General features: G+C 46.6%; 1 protein-coding gene across 2 annotated transcripts in view; it reads right to left on the reverse strand.

The window, feature by feature from the left end:
- The window catches only part of SYNE3 (spectrin repeat containing nuclear envelope family member 3), a 152,308-nt gene that overhangs the window by 121,541 nt on the left and 9,381 nt on the right, over window positions 1-21,386 (reverse strand). Inside the window, exon 1 of one of the 2 annotated variants that reach the window (XM_073609386.1) lies at window positions 4,513-4,678. The exons of the other annotated variant lie outside the window; for it this stretch is intronic. Coding sequence (XP_073465487.1) covers window positions 4,513-4,564 — 52 coding nt within the window. The 5' untranslated portion in view covers window positions 4,565-4,678. Of the gene's footprint in view, window positions 1-4,512; window positions 4,679-21,386 lie in introns of those variants that run through there. 2 annotated transcript variants of the gene reach the window in all.

The following is a 21,386-nucleotide window of genomic DNA, read 5'->3' on the forward strand; positions in this document are numbered from 1 at the left end:
AAAACTTTTAGGAGGGAAGTTTAAGGAAAAAAAACTTACATTAAAATGCCCATCAATGCAGCCTCATCAGTGTTCATCTGCAGCCTTGTCAGTGTCATTGCAGCCTTTTCAGTGTCAGTGCAGCCTTGACCCAGTGTCCATTGCAGCCTTGTCAGTGCAGCTTTGCCCCAGTGCAGCCTTGTCAGTGTAGCTTTGCCCCAGTGCAGCCTTGTCAGTGCAGCTTTGCCCCAGTGCAGCCTTGTCAGTGTAGCTTTGCCCCAGTGCAGCCTTGTCAGTGCAGCTTTGCCCCAGTGCAGCCTTGTCAGTGTAGCTTTGCCCCAGTGCAGCCTTGTCAGTGCAGCTTTGCCCCAGTGCAGCCTTGTCAGTGCAGCTTTGCCCCAGTGCAGCCTTGTCAGTGCAGCTTTGCCCCAGTGCAGCCTTGTCAGTGCAGCTTTGCCCCAGTGCAGCCTTGTCAGTGTAGCTTTGCCCCAGTGCAGCCTTGTCAGTGTAGCTTTGCCCCAGTGCAGCCTTGTCAGTGCAGCTTTGCCCCAGTGCAGCCTTGTCAGTGCAGCTTTGCCCCAGTGCAGCCTTGTCAGTGCAGCTTTGCCCCAGTGCAGCCTTGTCAGTGCAGCTTTGCCTCAGTGCAGCCTTGTTAGTGCAGCTTTGCCCCAGTGCAGCCTTGTCAGTGCAGCTTTGCCTCAGTGCAGCCTTGTCAGTGCGGCTTTGCCTCAGTGCAGCCTTGTCAGTGCAGCTTTGCCCCAGTGGTCAGTGCAGCCTTGCCCCCAGTGTCCATGCTTGCCGCCGCCGCCGCCATACACATAGCTGCATGTAGTTTTAAATATGGCGCTGCGGAGTTCGGAGGGACTCGGCGGAGCTGAACGAACGCCGCCGAGATACACATAGTCGAGTGTATTCGTCTCTTTCCGGCGCCGCTCACAGTCCCGCCCAGTCCCGCCCTATGATGGACATAACACAGGTCCAATGGCGGGGCTGGGCGTGACTGTGAGTGGCGCCGGAAAGAGCCGAATACACTCGACTATGTGTATCTCGGCTCCGAGTAGTCACTGTGATTTCGGTGGCGCACGTTCAGCTCCGCCGAGTCCCTCCGAACTCCGGGGCGCCATATTTAAAACAACACGCTATGTGAATGTCGGCGGCGATCGCCGCCGATAGATCACAATTAGCTGGAAACGGCGTATTTTCCCCTGATTTTAAGGGGAAGAAAGTGCGTGTTATACGCCGATAAATACGGTAATTAGTTGAGGGGGGGTGTTAGAGTATATCGCTTCCTCCTCCCACTGGGCCATAAGTATGTTTGCTACGCTTGGAGCGTATTTAGCCCCCATGCCAATACCATTTAATTGCCTGTAGTAGTCTGAATTGAACCAGAAATAGTTGTGCTCTAAACCAAATGCTAAACATCTTAAAATGAATCTCTTCTGCTTGGAAATTAAATTGCTATACTTATTCATGGCCCATTTTGATGCTGCAATAGCATCCTCATGGCCTATGTTTGTGTACAATGATGCTACATCTGCTGTGATCAGCATACCATTTTGGTTTGGCTGAATGTCAACTTTATTTAATTCCTGGATTAAGTGTTTGGTGTCCTTTAGGTAGGCTGGTGTGAATGGGACTAATGGTTGTAGAAAATTGTCCACATACTTCCCTAATCTTGAGTTAATCGATTGAATACCATTTATGATGGGACGTCCAGGGGGTTTGGCTTTGGTTTTTATGGAGCATAGGCACTGTATATATAATAGGTACCCTGCACATGTCAGGGACAAGATAAATCTCCTCCTTCTTTGTAAGTATGTTTTTCATACTACCTTTCTTAATTAATTCTTGCAATTCATTTTTGTATTCTCTGTTAGGATTACCTTTCAGTTTTATGTAAGTGTTTACGTCATTTAGTTGTTCCTGGAGTTCATTGTTATAATATTCTTTTGATAAGACCACAATTGCGCCACCTTTATCAGCTGGTCTTACTACCACTTTTTTTATTCTCTTCCAATTCTTTTATTCCGTTTCTGATAACCTGAGGATCTTTCATTCTTCTAAATTTTTAGTTTGTCAACTTCCTGTGTCACCATTCTGTTAAAAACCTCAATATGTTGATTGTTATGGACTAAAGAGAGATTTGTTTCTCAATTGGCTATGTATAATTCTTCCTGGTGTATCTTCCTGGCAACCAGTACACATACTATAAGTATCGCTCAGGGAGGTCACATGAGCACCCTTGAAAAAGTCTTGTGTCTGGTGGCGCAACGCGCCGGGAGGAGGAGCCTGTGACGTTCTCAGCAGTATAAGTATCGCTCAGGGAGGTCACATGAGCACCCTTGAAAAAGTCACGTGTCTGGTGGCGCAACGCATCGGGAGGAGGAGCCTGTGACGTTCTCAGCAGTACCAGCGGTGTCTGTGTGTGTGTGCACAGTGGAGGCGGATGAGGAGTTCTCAGCTCGTAGCTGAATGCAGCTGACCATACATTTTCAATGCGATCTTTTTGAAGCGGTGATACGTGAGTGAAATTATTTTGCAATACATCATATTACCGTGGTTAAAGTCCTGCGCAATGGTCTTGTTTCTTGTTTCTATTTCACATATCATGGATGGCCTGTGAGGGTGGGGCTTATCACCATTTAGTAATACTATTGGACTATATTATATAGACCTATTTATTCACTGTATTTATTTAGAAAAGGTTTATTTAATTACACATATTCAATTATACCCAAAATATTTTAATATTTAAACATATATTGTTTTTTTGGGGATTTTTATTTATTTATTTTTTGCACCCAGTGTGATATTAGTTGGTTAATAACAGCGCAATTATTTATTTTACTTAAAATGTATGTTACCCTAAATATTTGTTCTTTTCCTATGTTCACGTATGTCAGTGGTACCCAACCTCCCCATCACCAGGGTCTGGCCATGTGGCAGTCAACCCCTCCAGAGACTGTGAGGGGGGGGGGGGGGGGTTGGTGTTGGGGGTGCAGCTTGCCACATTGGGGGGGGTGTTGGGTTCGTAGCCTGCCACTTCATGGGGTGGGGGGTTCAGCCTGGGTCTCACCAGTGCTCTATGAGATCCTGTCTCTGGTCCGGCTCTCCTCCATTCTTTTCTTGACCACAGAGAGGGAAGGGAGTAGTGGTGCTAGAAGAAGGGGAACGGGTGCCCTCTGGTGATCGGAGGGTGGCAGTGCAGATTGCGCGGGCTCGCTCTGCCCGCCGCAAACCCCCCGCCATGCGGCCCAGCTGCCAGCAGACCATGGACCCACTTCGATCCGCGCACACGGGGGGGGGGGGGGTTGGGGACCCCAGACATAAATAATAGTCTCTACCTTTTTCATGTACTTCTTTCATCTGAAGTACCTGGTTGGACCTGCCAGTCACCTTCCTTGCTCTACACTGACCACACAAAGCACAGTAGCTGATTTGTGTTAGTGTGGTCAGTTTTCATCCTCTGGCTGGCCATACAGAGGTACAGGACACCGTGCAGACACACAGCATGCCTGGATTGGGTAGTTCGTTTAGCCACCACGCCCTTCAACCAATCACAGCCTGCCTCTGGCACACGTAACCTTCCAATCACAGCCTGCCTCTGTAAACACCGCCAGTTTTTTTTTTTTACCTGGAAAGCAGAGATCCATTTTTTTTTCCTTATATCATGCTTTCCAAGGTAGAGGAGATATCTGGGGTCTCGTTGACCTCAGATGTCTCCATAAAGAGGACCTGTCATGCCTTTTTCCTATTATAAGGGATGTTTACATTTCTTGTAATAGGAATGAAAGTAATTAAAAAAAAAAAAATTTAAAGGGACAGTGTAAAATAAATAAATAAATAATATGTAAAAATGTAAAGCGCCCGTCCCCTCGTGCTCACACGCTGAAGCAAACGCAAACGTAGGTCGCGCCCGCATATGGAAATGGCGTTTACACCACACATGTGAGGTATCGCCGCAAACGTTAGAGTGAGAGCAATAATTCTACCGCTAGACCTTCTCTGTAACTCTAAACTGGTAACCTGTAACAATTTTTAAAGCATCGCCTATAGGAGATTTTTTTAAGTACCAAAGTTTGGCGCCATTCCACGAGCGTGCGCAATTTTAAAGCATGACATGTTAGGTATCCATTTACTCGTAACATCATCTTTCATATTATACAAAAAAATTGGGGTAAATATTGTGTTTTGTTTTTTTTCAAAGGCTGTTTTTTTAATTTATTTTTATTTTTGGCCATGTGATCAGCAGCAGAGGACTGGAAGCTCCTCCTGCTTATGTTTCCCTGCAGACAGGCTGGGAGAAGAGAGCCGGGTCATGTGACAGCTGGATATCCATTAGGAAAAAAGATACTTAGATGATTTTTTTTAAAATTAAAATAAATACAATGTCATCATCCTCATACAGAAATAGGGACAATGTAAATGACACAGTGTGTGTTTAGTATCACTTTAAATAGTAATAATAATAATAATATATATGTGAGATAACAGTAAGTGGTCTTGCTATGCAAGAACACTTAATAAACATACCTGCTTGGCTCACCATGAGACGAAGGTGCTGGAGGTGCAACGATCGTGCCATGTGAGATTCACTCACATCTCAGCTGACATTGCCATTTACGTGCCCATTTCCATATCCGCCAATCCCTCCATCCAGCACCTGTGAACTTGTCGTTCCTCCGGAATATCACACATGTGACGATCACACAACACCTGCCATCCGTTGCCTTATACTGTACATAATGCAAATGGCAAAGGGCGCGGTACACAAAAGAGGTGGAAAAACAAGACTTACAATTTCTTCCTCAATGAGTTTGAAAAGGTCTATAAAAACAGAAGCCGGTATTTCAAGAACATGTGTAGTAAAGGAGGGAACGGAGTAATCATCGAGGAATTCGAAAATTGTGGAAAATGTTTAAAATGTTCAAAATAGTTTTCTTGTGTAATTAAAGGTCCCGCAGATGGCAGGGCGACAGATTACAGGTCCCAGGATGGCGGGGCGACAGATTACAGGTCCTGGGATGGCAAGGTGACAGATTACGGTTTCCAGGATGACAGGGCGACAGATTACGGGTCCCGGGGATGGCAGGGCAACAAATTACGGGTCCCGCAGATGGCAGGGCGACAAATTAGGGTCCCGCGAATGGCAGGACGACAAATTAGGGTCCCGTGGATGGCAGGGCGATAAATTAGGGTCCTGCTGATGGCAGGGTGACAGATTACAGGTCCCAGGATGGCAGGGCAACAGATTATTAGTCCCGCGGATGGCAGGGTGTCAGATTACAGGTCCCGGGATGGCAGGGTGACAGATTATGGGTCCAGTGGATGGCAGGGCGATAGATTACAGATCCCAGGATGGAAGGGTGTCAGATTACGGGTCCTGGGATGGCACAGCGACAGATTACAGGTCCTGTGAATGGCAGGGCAACAGATTATGGGTGCAGCGGATGGCAGGGCGACAGATTACAGGTCCCGGGATGGCAGGGTGACAGATTACAGGTCCCAGGGATGGCAGGGCGGCAGTTTACAGGTCCTGGGATGGCAAGGTGACAGATTACAGGTCCCAGGATGGCGGGGCGACAGATTACAGGTCCCGGGATGGCAGGGCGACAGATTACAGGTCCTGGGATGGCAAGGTGACAGATTACGGTTTCCAGGATGACAGGGTGACAGATTACGGGTCCCGGGGATGGCAGGGCGACAAATTACGGGTCCCGCAGATGGCAGGGCGACAAATTAGGGTCCTGCGAATGGCAGGACGACAAATTAGGGTCCCGCGGATGGCAGGGCGACAAATTAGGGTCCCGCGGATGGCAGGGTGACAGATTACAGGTCCCAGGATGGCAGGGCAACAGATTATTAGTCCCGCGGATGGCAGGGTGTCAGATTACAGGTCCCGGGATGGCAGGGTGACAGATTATGGGTCCAGTGGATGGCAGGGCAATAGATTACAGGTCCCAGGATGGAAGGGTGTCAGATTACGGGTCCTGGGATGGCACAGCGACAGATTACAGGTCCTGTGAATGGCAGGGCAACAGATTATGGGTGCAGCGGATGGCAGGGCGACAGATTACAGGTCCCGGGATGCCAGGGCGACAGATTACAGGTCCCAGGGATGGCAGGGCGACAGCTTACAGGTCCTGGGATGGCAAGGTGACAGATTACAGGTTCCAGGATGGCGGGGCGACAGATTACAGGTCCCGGGATGGCGGGGCGACAGATTACAGGTCCCGGGATGGCAGGGCGACAGATTACAGGTCCTGGGATGGCAAGGTGACAGATTACGGTTTCCAGGATGACAGGGCGACAGATTACGGGTCCCGGGGATGGCAGGGCGACAAATTAGGGTCCCGCGGATGGCAGGGCGACAAATTAGGGTCCCGCGGATGGCAGGACGACAAATTAGGGTCCCGCGGATGGCAGGGCGACAAATTAGGGTCTCGCGGATGGCAGGGTGACAGATTACAGGTCCCAGGATGGCAGGGCAACAGATTATTAGTCCCGCGGATGGCAGGGTGTCAGATTACAGGTCCCGGGATGGCAGGGTGACAGATTATGGGTCCAGTGGATGGCAGGGCGATAGAATACAGGTCCCAGGATGGAAGGGTGTCAGATTACGGGTCCTGAGATGGCACAGCGACAGATTACAGGTCCTGTGGATGGCAGGGCAACAGATTATGGGTGCAGCGGATGGCAGGGCGACAGATTACAGGTCCCGGGATGGCAGGGCGACAGATTACAGGTCCCACAGATGGCAGGGTGACAGATTACAGGTCCCAGGATGGCAGGGCGACAGATTACAGGTCCCGGGATGGTAGGGCGACAGATTACAGGTCCCGGGATGGCAGGGCGACAGATTACAGGTCCCGGGATGGCAGGGCGACAGATTACAGGTCCCGGGATGGCAGGGCGACAGATTATGGGTCCCAGGATGGTAGGGCGACAGATTACAGGTTCCGCAGATGGCAGGGTGACAGATTACAGGTCCCGGGATGGCAGGGTGACAGATTACAGGTCCCGGGATGGCAGGGCGACAGATTACAGGTCCCGCAGATGGCAGGGTGACAGATTACGGGTCCCGGGATGGTAGGGTGACAGATTACAGGTCCCGCAGATGGCAGGGTGACAGATTACAGGTCCCGGGATGGCAGGGCGACAGATTACAGGTCCTGGGATGGCAGGACGACAGATTACAGGTCCCAGGATGGCAGGGCGACAGATTACAGGTCCCGGGATGGCAGGGTGACAGATTACAGGTCCCGGGATGGTAGGGCGACAGATTACAGGTCCTGGGATGGCAGGGCGACAGATTATGGGTCCCGCAAATGGCAGGGCGACAGATTATGGGTCCCGCAGATGGCAGGGCGACAGATTATGGGTCCCGCAGATGGCAGGGCGACAGATTATGGGTCCCGGGATTGCAGGGCGACACATTACGGGTCCCCGGATGGCAGGGTGACAGATTACAGGTCCCGGGATTGCAGGGCAACTGATTATGGGTCCCGCAGATGGCAGGGCGACAGATTATGGGTCCCGCAGATGGCAGGGCGACAGATTATGGGTCTTGGGATGGCAGGGCGACAGAGCGTGATGGTCGTAAAACAACTGGCGGAGTGAGAGAAGACAAAGAAAAACAAGAGGTATTTCTGTAGAACAAACAGAACGGAAGGCATCCAGTATTGGCGCCTTGGCATGGCCCCCGGCCAGGGAGTTCGTTTACAATTTAATAGAGAATGAAGAAGTAATTGTCACATCACTCATCATCACGACATCCCACATGTAGTAAAACAAGTCCACATACCAACATAACAGGATGAGTATTACAGGAGTATTACAGGAGTATTATAGGAGATGTGCGAAGATAATAACATCCATCCATACTCACCTATATGGCTGCAGCATTGGTTAAATTCTGCAGGTGTTCCCCTCCGGCTCTAAGACTGAGAACTGAGCGATCATATGACTGCTGATCACTCAGTCCTCTGTCTTTACTGAGCAGAGAGCGAAGACTGTCAGTCACCATTCTCTGCTCTGCCCCTCCAACACTCACTGGAGCACCGAGGCGGGGAGGGGGCGGGAGCAGCTGGCTCAGGCTCTCAGCATCCGGGTGGATCCCGACATTAAAGTTGGGATTCCAGCAAATCTGAACTGGTTCTTTAACATCTGCCAACATCGCCGTTGGCTGAAATAACTGCACTGCTGTGCAGTGCCGGGACACGGTCATCTATTGCCCAGGGCAAAGATGCCAAGCAGTGCCCCCATCCCAGAATGTATGGGCATTATGTGTCAGCAAAAATCCCCTCCCTTCCACCAAAAAAAATGTGAGCACCAATCCGCATGCTTACCCCTTAAACATAAGTACCCTTTGCAAGCCAAAATTCTCCCCAAACAAAAAAAACCCTCTCCCAGTACAAATCCCCCCCCCCCCCAAAAAAAAAAAAAATCCCCAACCTAGTACAAATCTTTGCCCCCACCATCCCCTCCCAGCTCAAATCCCCCCACATAGCACAAATCCCCCCCCCACACTTAAATCCCAGCTCATATTTTCTCCCTCCCCAAATGCCACCTCGATAACGATAACACCAATCTACCCCCCTCCATAACAATAACACCAATATCTACCCCCTCGATAACACCAATATCTACCCCCTCCATAACGACAACACCAATATCTACCCCCTCCATAAGGATAACACCAATATCTACCCCCTCCATAACGATAACACCAATATCTACCCCCTCCATAACGATAACACCAATATCTACCCCCTCCATAACGATAACACCAATATCTACCCCCTCCATAACGATAACACCAATATCTACCCCCTCCATAACGATAACACCAATATCTACCCCCTCCATAACGATAACACCAATATCTACCCCCTCGATAATGATAACACCAATATCTACCCCCTCCATAACGATAACACCAATATCTACCCCCTCGATAATGATAACACCAATATCTACCCCCTCCATAACGATAACACCAATATCTACCCCCCTCCATAACGATAACACCAATATCTACCCCCCCCATAATGATAACACCAATATCTACCCCCTCCATAACGATAACACCAATATCTACCCCCTCCATAACGATAACACCAATATCTACCCCCTCCATAACAATAACACCAATATCTACCCCCTCCATAACAATAACACCAATATCTACCCCCTCGATAACACCAATATCTACCCCCTCCATAATAATAACACCAATATCTACCCCCTCCATAACGATAACACCAATATCTACTACCTCGATAACGATAACACCAATATCTACCCCCTCCATAACAATAACACCAATATCTACCCCCTCCATAACACCAATATCTACCCCCTCCATAATAATAACACCAATATCTACCCCCTCCATAACGATAACACCAATATCTACCCCCTCCATAACGATAACACCAATATCTACCCCCTCCATAACGATAACACCAATATCTACCCCCTCCATAACGATAACACCAATATCTACCCCCTCCATAACAATAACACCAATATCTACCCCCTCCATAACGATAACACCAATATCTACCCCCTCCATAACACCAATATCTACCCCCTCCATAATAATAACACCAATATCTACCCCCTCCATAACGATAACACCAATATCTACCCCCTCCATAACGATAACACCAATATCTACCCCCTCCATAACAATAACACCAATATCTACCCCCTCCATAACAATAACACCAATATCTACCCCCTCGATAACACCAATATCTACCCCCTCCATAACGATAACACCAATATCTACCCCCTCCATAATAATAACACCAATATCTACCCCCTCCATAACGATAACACCAATATCTACTACCTCGATAACGATAACACCAATATCTACCCCCTCCATAACGATAACACCAATATCTACCCCCCTCCATAATGATAACACCAATATCTACCCCCTCCATAACAATAACACCAATATCTACCCCCTTCATAACAATAACACCAATATCTACCCCCTCCATAACAATAACACCAATATCTACCCCCTCCATAACGATAACACCAATATCTACCCCCTCCATAACGATAACACCAATATCTACCCCCCTCCATAATGATAACACCAATATCTACCCCCTCCATAACAATAACACCAATATCTACCCACTTCATAACAATAACACCAATATCTACCCCCTCCATAACAATAACACCAATATCTACCCCCTCCATAATGATAACACCAATATCTACCCCCTTGATAACGATAACACCAATATCTACCCCCTCGATAAGGATAACACCAATATCTACCCCTCAAATTTCCCCTCTGAGAATAAATCCTCTCCCACCTCCAAATCCCCCCTACATAGCACAAATCCCACCCCCACCCCAAATTTCCCCTCCCAGCACTGATCCCCCACAATCATCCCTACTAGCACAAATCCTCCCACCAAAATCCCCCTTCCTAGCACAAATCTCCTCTCCTAGTACAACCCCCTCCCCCAAAAAATTTTAGCCTCCTAAAATAAATTGTGCACCACTGCCTCCCCCAAATTTCCTCCTTCCAATACAAATCCTCAACCCCCCTTCTAGCACTAATCCTCTTCTTCCTACCCCTTCAGCACAAATACTCTCATCCCTCAGATCTCGAGCCTGCAAGGTGCCCTAGGGCTTATGGATTGGCAACAGTGTATATAACTATATACCTTAATGATGATACAATGTAAATGGTATTTGGTATATTATCACAGGACTCGGCAGCTGGTTTCTCTGCCAAACTAGATGAGTGGTGGGGCAGATAATATGCTGGTAAAATAAATAATTAACATTGTATCCGCAATTAAGTCATTAAAAATTCTGGGGAATGTTGGGAAACCGGAGCAGACGTAATCTGAATCAGCCGTACACGGCAACCAATCAGCTTCAGCTGCTCCGGTTTTGATAAATTCTTCCTATTGTTTCCAATCTTTAACCACTTAATGACTGCCCGCCCACAATGTACTGCTGTAAGCAAAGTGACGTACCCCCTTACGTCGCTGCCTACCTCCGGGTATCGGGTGTCCCCCGGCCGACACCCACTGTGATTGCACACAACGGGAGCCTGTCAGCAAGTCCCAGCCCAGCACCTTCTAATTAGCTTTGTCCAATCACAGCCCGGAGCTCTGTGTTGAAATTCAAGTTCTGTACAGAGGGAACGATCTCTGTGTTTCTCCTCCCTGCTAAGCAAGGGAAGAAAAACTTGGAGATCAATTAGTAAAAGCGGCACGCGTTACACATAGTTAGGAACATATTTAACCCTTTGATCACCCCTAGATGTTTAACCCCTTCCCAGCCAGTGTCATTAGTACAGTGACAGTGCATAGTATTAGCACCGATCACTGTATTAGTGTCCCTGGTGATGTCAGTGGCAGTTAGTCAGTTCCCCCCCAGCGTCAGTTAGTGTCAGATTGGCCGCCGCACTATCACAGTCCGTTATAAGTCGCTGATCGCCAGCATTAGTCCCAAGAACGCATTTGTTGATTGTGGAAAACGTCTTCAGGAACAAGTCCATTAGAGAATGATCAACTACTGCTAGATATAAACATAACAATGTAAAAATGAATGCTGGGCAAGGGGGGGGGGGGCAGGGTTGGGTCCCTTTCAGGAGGTTCGGGAGTGCAAGGGGGGGGGGGGGGAGACACAAACGTCATTCTTGCCTAGGCGAAAAATGCTAAAGTTCAGCTTTGCAGCACAAATAAATGTCATAAATAATAAATACTACATAAATAAATAATAAAAAAATAAATAAATAGACCAATGTCATAAATAATAAATACTGCATTAATAAATAAAATACAGTAAAACCTTGGTTTGAGAGTAACTTGATTTGAGAGCGTTTTGCAAGACAAGCAAAAGGTTTTAATAAATTTTGCCTTGATATACAAGCAATGTCTTGATATAAGAGTAGCGTCATGTCACAACTGAGTATAAAAAAAGAAGAGAGGAGCCTCTAAGTGTAGCAATGTGGTTACATTTAATGAAGGTACAACATTTAGCAACTTATTGCTACACTTATAGGGCGTACACACGGTCGGACTTTGTTCGGACATTCCGACAACAAAATCCTAGGATTTTTTCCGACGGATGTTGGCTCAAACTTGTCTTGCATACACACGGTCACACAAAGTTGTCGGAAAATCCGATCATTCTGAACGCGGTGACGTAAAACACGTACGTCGGGACTATAAACGGGGCAGTGGCCAATAGCTTTCATCTCTTTATTTATTCTGAGCGTGCGTGGCACTTTGTCCGTCGGATTTGTGTACACACGATCGGAATTTCCAACAACGGATTTTGTTGTCGGAAAATTTTATCTCCTGCTCTCAAACTTTGTGTGTTGGAAAATCCGATGGAAAATGTCCGATGGAGCCCACACACTGTCGGAATTTCCGACAACACGCTCCGATCGGACATTTTCCATCGGAAAATCCGACCGTGTGTACGGGGCATTAGAGGTGCCTCTCTTCTCTTTTATACCCTGTACAAAAAATGCTTTGATATACAAGTGCTTTGGATTACAAGCATGTTTCTGGAACGAATTATGCTCACAAACCAAGGTTTTACTGTAAAAATGTCATAAATAGTAACATAAATAATAATAAATACATAATAAAGGATAATTAATAATAACATTTAAAAAAAAAATGTAAAATAAATACATAATAAATGGTAATTAATAATGATATTTTAAAAAATCATAAATAGTAAAATAAATAATAAATGATAATTAATAATAATATTTTAAAAAGTCATAAATAGTAAAATAAATAATAAATGCATAATAGATGATCATTAATAATGATATAAAAATAAATCATAAATAGTAATATAAATAATAAATACATAATAAATGATAGTTAATATTAATATTTTAAAAAGTCATAAATAGTAAAATAAATAACAAATACATCATAATAATATAATGATAATTAATAACAATAAAAAAAAAGTAATAAAAAAAACCAAAACATTTATATCTGATTGTGAGAGAGGGAGGGGCAGGAGGTAGGATAATATGACAGTTATTTTAGGGCGAAGGTCCGCTTCAATTTCTATAACAAAATTGCGCTTCCGCTGTCGGCGGGCAGGGCGATATTGGCGGCCCCCACCTATATGTTTATTTCCTGAGCAGGGAATGATAATTATATCTGAATCTCATTGTCTGGGCTCTCCGGAGGATAAACAGTCATTTCATTTTCTATAATTGCGTGTTTGGACGGCGCTCCCTTCGCGGTGACAGGTGTCAAGTGACTGGAGGTGACAGGTGCTCGCAGTGCGACCGAACTGACACGCGCGTTGTGCGATGAATAATGCATTCGCCGGTAATCGGAGCAGACACAACACGGAGCAGGTAATGGCACGCACCGCGGCTGTGCTTTGTCTGTATAATGACAGCGGAAGCCGCCATCAGAAACACTCTAAATCCAGGAGTTACACAAAGACTACCCTCCCCCACTCCCTGCATTGTAAGCGTTAAATGCTCATTATCCCTAACTGATGAGGAAAAGGGATATACTACTTACAATACTTCTTGCTCTGGTGCCCTCCTCCACTCCGGCTGTCTTTACATACAATGCAGGACGACTGACCCTGCACTGTACATGATGATGTCATTGTACAACCGTGCGCCCAGAGTGCCTTATAAAAGAAGCCATCCACCACCCTCCCCCAGCTTCTTCCCATTCCTCATCTCAACATATCACCCAAACCATCCTCTCCGCACCTCCTAAGGCCTCCTGCTTTTTAGCTCTCTCCTCACCTTCTCACCCTCAGGACTTCACCACAGCCTCTCCCATCCTTTGAAACTCCCTACCCCAATCTGTCCAGTGCTCTGGTGCTCCCCACCCTAACCCTTTTTCACTACCAGCATTCTTTTTTTTTTACATTCAGCAGGGAAACCCGCTGACAGCTGATGAGTCGTCCTTTGTTAAGGACGTGGCGGACGTCTCCATGGCCCCCCCCCTCATTAACAACCAGTACAGAATTTGAATCGTTCTGGAAATTTGGAATTTCTTAGAAAATAAAGAAACCAAAACGAAACAAATGTTTCCGTTCTGCGCATGTCTAGCAACTTTGTAGCGCACCAACAAAACGATCACATTGGTCAAAGCCAAAGTAGTAACAAAGTCGCACCCATCCAAAGTCGCATCAAGTCGCAGGGTAAAGTCACAATGGAAATCCCTCGATTTTTAAGTCGCACAAGTGAGAATGAAGCCTTAAGGTTTCTACTGGAGGTTCAGAAATCTCCTCTAACATTTGGCTGTTGCTGTAACAAACGGAACATTGTTTTCACAGAAAACAGAGGAGGGAACTACAGAAAGATATTTAACTCATGGATTGTCTCCGGGGCCGCCTGACTGCCGGATGTAAATCTGTCATCCTCATGTCACAGAATGACACCTTGTCTTCTTCTCAGGGTAAGATTATCTGCCGGGGGCCATACACACCTCCCCGATAGAGATCTCCCATGTCTACAACTCGCTGGCCATGTTGGAATCTCAGATCTCTGGAGGATCACATTGGTAAACCCTATCCTACTTTCATACAGAGCCTTCAATATACCCAGCGCAGTGAGTGACCTCAAGGAACACACAGACATTAAAAAAACCTCCACCTCCTCTATAAGTTGTATCTGCTTATCTGTAGTCTTCTCCCCTCTGCAGCCATTCAAAGTCCAGAATTTATAAAGCTTGTCTGAGCTGTCAGAAAAAAGGGGGCGGAGAGCTAAAGTTACACTCTGCAGAGCTCAGTGAGGAGAACTCAGACAGCTGATTGGAGACAAGCGACACACACCCCTTCACACAGCACACAAGAACAGAGCTGAGGTTGTCAGTCACAGGCTGTGTGCTGGAGGTCCCTCCCTGTTACCAGTTTTCTCTTGGTGTCAGGAAAACTTGTCGGAAGCAACTCATGCAGATAGCAGAGGAAGAAGGCAGAAGACAGAAATGACACTCAGTGCTCTGCATTGAGGCAGACCATATTGGCCCCATAAAGAATGAGGAAGGACATCTGGTTACAAAGGATGGAGAGATGGCGAAGGTATTGAATTTATTCTTCTCCTCACCAAAACTGCAGTGTTTATCCTCATGACACATCACAGGAAGCACCCTTATGGCTAACAGAGGACACAATTAGAAATAGACTTGGAAAACGTAACATTAATAAATCACCGGGACCAGATGGCTTGCACTCGAGGGTACTTAAAGAACTCAGTCAAGTAATGGCCAGACCATTGTTCCAAATTTTTACAGATAGTCTACTGACTGGAATGGTACCAGCTGATTGGAGAAAAGCCAATGTAGCACCAGTATTTAAAAAGGGCCCAAAATACATCCCTGGGAATTACAGACCAGTTAGCCTAACATCAATAGTATGTAAACTCTTGGAGGGGATGATAAGGGACTATATACAAGATTTTAGTAATAAGAACGGTATCATTAGCAGTAATCAGCATGGATTCATGAAGAATCGTTCTTGCCAAACCAATCTATTAACCTTCTACGAGGAGGTGAGTTGCCATCTAGATAAAGGAAGGCCTGTAGACGTGGTGTATCTGGATTTTGGAAAAGCATTCGACACAGTTCCCCATAAACGTTTACTGTACAAGATAAGGTGCGTTGGCATGGACCATAAGGTGAGTACATGGATTGAAAACTGGCTACAAGGGCGAGTTCAGAGGGTGGTGATAAATGGGGAGTACTCAGAATGGTCAGGGGTGGGTAGTGGGGTTCCCCAGGGTTCTGTGCTGGGACCAAACCTATTTAATTTGTTCATAAACGACCTGGAGGATGGGATAAACAGTTCAATCTCTGTATTTGCAGATGATACTAAGCTAAGCAGGGCAATAACTTCTCTGCAGGATGTGGAAACTTTGCAAGTAGATCTGAACAAATTAATGGGGTGGGCGACTACATGGCAAATGAGGTTCAATGTAGAAAAATGTAAAATAATGCATTTGGGTGGCAAAAATCTGAATGCAATCTATAGACTGGGGGGAGAACCTCTGGGGGAATCTAGGATGGAGAAGGACCTGGGGGGCCTTGTAGATGATAGGCTCAGCAATGGCAGGCAATGCCAAGCTGCAACAACCTGCAAGGAAAGCAAACAGAATATTGGATTGGGGATCCACTCCAGAGATAAAACAATAATTTTCCCGTTCTACAAGACTCTGGTCCGGCCGCACCTGGAGTATGCTGTCCAGTTCTGGGCTCCAGTTCTCAGGAAGGATGTAATGGAAATGGAGAGAGTACAAAGAAGTGAAACAAAGCTAATAAAGGGTCTGGAGGATCTTAGTTATGAGGAAAGGTTGCGAGCTCTGAACTTATTCTCTCTGGAGAAGAGACGCTTGAAAGGGGATATGATTTCAATTTACAAATACCGTACTGGTGACCCCACAATAGGGAGAAAACTTTTCAGCGGAAGGGAGTTTAATAAGACACGTGGCCACTCATTAAGATTAGAGGAAAAGAGGTTTAACCTTAGACTGTGTAGAGGGTTCTTTACTGTAAGAGCGGCAAGGATGTGGACTATCCAGCTTGTACAAAGATCTCTCACCTACTGGCTAAAGAGTTGGATCCAGCTCCTTGCCCCCAGCTTTTTTTGGGAAAGACTCGTTGGCAGTGTTGGAACCAATTATAAATAGTGTTCTCAAACCAGGTGACCCCATCTCTTGGGGGGGGGCTATTTTGTGTGGAGCTGCTGAACCCAGACTATCCCACTTCTTTTGGGAAAGACTCGTTAGCCATGTGGAACCAATTATAAATAGACTTCCCAACCCAGATGTCCCCCATCTCTGGCAGGGTGACCCCATTTTGTGGGGAGCTGCTGAACCCAGATTATCCAGCTTGTACAAAGATCTCTCACCTAATGGCAAAAGAGTTGGATCCAGCTTTTTTCCCCCAAGCTTTTTTTGGGAAAGATTCGTTGGCACCAATTATAAATAGTGTTCTCAAACCATGTGACCCCATCACTTAGGGGGGGGGGACCCGTATTTTGTGTGGAGCTGCTGAACCCAGACTATCCAGCTCCCATTTCGTTTGGGAAAGACTCGTTGGCCATGTGGAACCAATTATAAATAGACTTCTCAACCCAGATGTCCCCCATCTCTGGGAGGGTGACCCCATTTTGTGGGGAGCTGCTGAACCTAGACTATCCAGCTCCTACTTCCTTTGGGAAAGACTTGTTGGCCATGTTGAAACCAATTATAAATAGTCTTCTCAAACCAGGTGACCCCATCTCTGGGGGGGGGGGGGGGATTTCATGTGGAGCTGCTGAACCCAGACTATCCATGTACGAAGATCTCTCACCTACTGGCTATAGTTGGAGCCAGCTCCTTGCCCCCACCTTCTTTTGGGAAAGACTCGTTGGCCATGTTGGAACCAAATATAAATAGACTTCTCAACCCAGATGAATCCCATCTCTGGGAGGGGGACTCCATTTTGTGGAGAGCTGCTGAACCTAGACTATCCAGCTCCCACTTATTTTGGGAAAGACTCGTTGGCCATGTTGGAACCAAATCATAAATAGTCTTCTCAAACCAGGTGACCCAATCTCTGGGGGGGGGGGGGGGGGGCATTTCATGCGGAGCTGCTGAACCCAGACTATCCAGCTTGTACAAAGATCTCTCACCTACTGGCTATAGTTGGAGCCAGCTCCTTGCCCCCACCTTCTTTTGGGAAAGACTCGTTGGCCATGTAGGAACCAATTATAAATAGACTTCTCAACCCAGATGACTCCCATCTCTGGGAGGGGGACCCCATTTTGTGGGGAGCTGCGAAACCTAGACTATCCAGCTCCCACTTCTTTTTGGAATGACTTGTTGGCCATGTTGGGATCTCAGGTCCCTCAACAGCTGAAGAATCACATTGAAAACCTATCACACCCCTACAGCTTTTATTTGTTAAGGCAGAAATATATATACAAGAAAATCGAAATAAATTGCAAATTGACCAGTTTTTGCTCTCGGGTATCACCCTACAAAGCAGTTTATCCTCTGCACCCCAATGACAAACACTTGCCAATGAAGGAGACCCCCCCCTTCCCCACCAAGGCTTCGTGTTGGTTGAATCCAGTGCGGCGCTCTCCATCCAGGATAAAAGGATCTTTGTGTAACTGAATTTGCTTATTTTGTGTCTGCAATTAATTTGCAAAACAAAGGAGATCTGTGTTCAGCCCCAACCAGAAAGAATACGACATCAGAGGGATTTCATGAGAAAATAAAACACAAACACAACACGGCTGTGTGTGATCCCGGATGGGGGAGCGTATACCGTGGGCTCCCTGACCCTGACCCATGTCACAGATTCCGCTACAGAGAGGACACAGCCAGGAGGAGGAACCGGCATTCCTCATTCATCTTCATTCTGAATCCTCCTCTGCCTGATCATAGCTTCTCATAATGTGCATTAGAAGCTGCAGCAAGTCAGATAGAACCCCCGCCTCATTTCCTGGCTGGAGGACATCCAGCATCATCTAATCCTTTCCTCCCCAGCCTGACAGCCCCTGGCCTCTTTCTTTCATTGCATTCCAGTTCTCTCAATCATGGAGGCTCAGGAGCACATGTGGGCGTTTGTCCATATAAATGTAGCCTGCCAGGAAAACTCCCACTCCCCCAGACTGGCGTCCGCCCGTTAACCCCTTACTGACCACCCTTTGCCAGATTTATTGCTACAGGGCGGCAGCTGTGCGCTGGATCATGTATCATATATATATATGAGATCCTGCACTTCCGCCTGCAGGGGGGCGCGATTATTCACAGCAGAAGCTGATCTGCGGGTGCAGGGCACTTGATGTCCACCGGCACCCGCTGATCGTCGGGCAGAGACTCAGAACAGAGCTCTACCTATGTAAACAAAGCAGAGTTTCCTTCTGACAGGAGGGAAGGGATGGAATCTGTGTTCCTGCAATGCAGGGAATAAAATCCATCACTTCTCTTAGTAAAAGCACCACATACAGCAAACACTGGCTAGGCACACATTTAACCCTTTGATCGCCCCTGATGTTAACCCCCTTCCCAGCCAGTGTCATTAATACAGTGACAGTGCATATTTGCAGCACTGACCACCATTGGCCGGAGTCCAAAGATCCGATTGGCTGGGAGGAGAGCGATGGCCGGGACATGGAGGAGATGGGGGGGGAGCTGCCGCCACCGCCGCCGTGACCTGCCTGGAGTAAGTGCGGGGCTGACGGGGGGCCTGGTGGGCCAGAGGATGAGCGGTGACCGGGGGGGGGGGGGGTTGGTTTAAGTGTGTGGTGGCGGTCTTGAGTGAGGGGGAGGGTTTAGTGTGGGGTGGTGGGCTGGAGCAACTGGGGGGGAGGGGGGAAGTCTGTGGTCAGGTCTGTCTGCCACCCCCCCGCCACCGCAGCCGTGACCTGCCTGGGGTAAGTGCGGGGCTGACGGGGGGCCTGGCGGACCAGAGGGTGGGCCAGAGGATGAGTGGTGACCGGGGGGTTTGGTTTAAGTGTGTGGTGGCGGTCTTGAGTGAGGGGGGGGTTTAGTGTGGGTGGTGGGCTGGAGCGACTGGGGGGAGGGGGGAAGTCTGTCTGCCGCCCCCCCCCCCCCAACTGATGGAGCACCAGCTGCCACTTCTGATCACTGTATTAGTGTCACTGGTCCTCAAAAAGTATCAAAAGTGTCAGTTAGTGTCTGACTGTTCGCCGCAATATCACAGTACAGCTATAAGTCGCTGTTTGCCGCCATTACTAGAATAAAAATCCCAGTATATATCCCATAAATTGTAGACGCTATAACTTTTGCGCAAACCAATCAATATGCGCTTATTGGGAATTTTTTTTTAACAAAAATATGTAGCATAATACATATTTGCCTAAATTTATGAAGAAATTAGATTTTTTCCCTGTTTTTACTGGATATGTTTTATAGCAGAAAGTAAAAAAATATTGCTTTTTTTTTTTTTCAAAATTGTCGGGTTTTTTTATGTTTAAAGCGCAAGAAATAAAAAACGCAGAGGTGATCAAATACCACCAAAAGAAATCTCTATGTGTGGGAAAAAAGGATGTACATTTTATTTGGGTACAACGTCGCACGACCGCGCAATTGTCAGTTAAAGTAAGATAGTGCCGTATTGCAAAAAATGGCCTGGTCATTAATATATACTGTATATTTCCAGACACACACACACACATATATATATATAAATATACTGTATATACACACATACACACACACACACACATATATATTTTATATATATATATATATATATATATATATATACTGTATATACACGGACACATATAATATATACTGTATATTTCCAGACACACACACACACATATATATATATATATATATATATATATATATATATATATATATATATACTGTATATACACAGACACATATATAATATATATTGTATACACACACATATATATATATATATATATATATATATATATATATATATATATATATATACTGTATATACACACACACACATATATATATAATATATACTGTATACACACACACATATATATATATATATATACTGTATATACACAGACACACACAGCTCTGCAAATCAACAACAGCCCCAGCTGGCACGCCGCTCAGGAATGCCGCCTTTCTTGCCTGCAGCATGGCAGCCCCTGCGGTGGGTGGTGTCTGCAGAATTCCTGTACACCGCCACAGACCACAGCGCCTCTTCAGAGGCCAGAATACAACCCGAGCACAACTGTCTGCAGCTTCCACACACCCTCCACTATCCCAGGGACCAAAAATGTCCCCGCGCCACAAACATCGCCCTACAAACGCGCCAGACCCCTCGAGCGCGACGACACAACAGACAGCGACATTCTGCATCAAATATTTAACGGATCGCCATGAAATATTCAGTTTTATAAAAGTGCAGGAGACGTTGATGGCTTAAAGGGGAAGCGTCATTTTATTTTCGGAGTTCTGACCTTGAAGTTATTTTTATGGGACTTTCACACTTTAATATTTTGGTGTTTGTATTAATGAGACTTTGTGGACATGCCAGACAAGTACTTTTACACCTTCCCTGCTCTATAGCACATCTCCAGCTTTTACACCCATGAGCCCACCATTTTCTCCCCCCTCCCTTCCAGAACAAAACGGAAAAAAAAAGTCCCATGACGTCATGGACCCTTGCTTCTCTTCTTTGGTGGTAGGGGGGCCCCTACTCCTGCACAGAATTTGCTGAGCCCCTCCCACAGCTCCGCTCTCTCTCCTTGTGCAGAGTGACTGGTCCTGTCTCCGCCCCCTCCTGTAGTTTTCTGTAGCAGGTGGAGCCTGCTGGGCCCCTCCACAGCTCTGCTCTCTCTTCTTGTGCCGGGTGACTGGTCTTGTCTCCGCACCCTCCTGCAGTTTTCTGTAGTGGGTGGAG

The sequence above is a fragment of the Aquarana catesbeiana genome, linkage group LG13, assembly GCF_042186555.1.
Source record: "Aquarana catesbeiana isolate 2022-GZ linkage group LG13, ASM4218655v1, whole genome shotgun sequence".
In the NCBI taxonomy this organism is placed as follows: domain Eukaryota; kingdom Metazoa; phylum Chordata; class Amphibia; order Anura; family Ranidae; genus Aquarana; species Aquarana catesbeiana.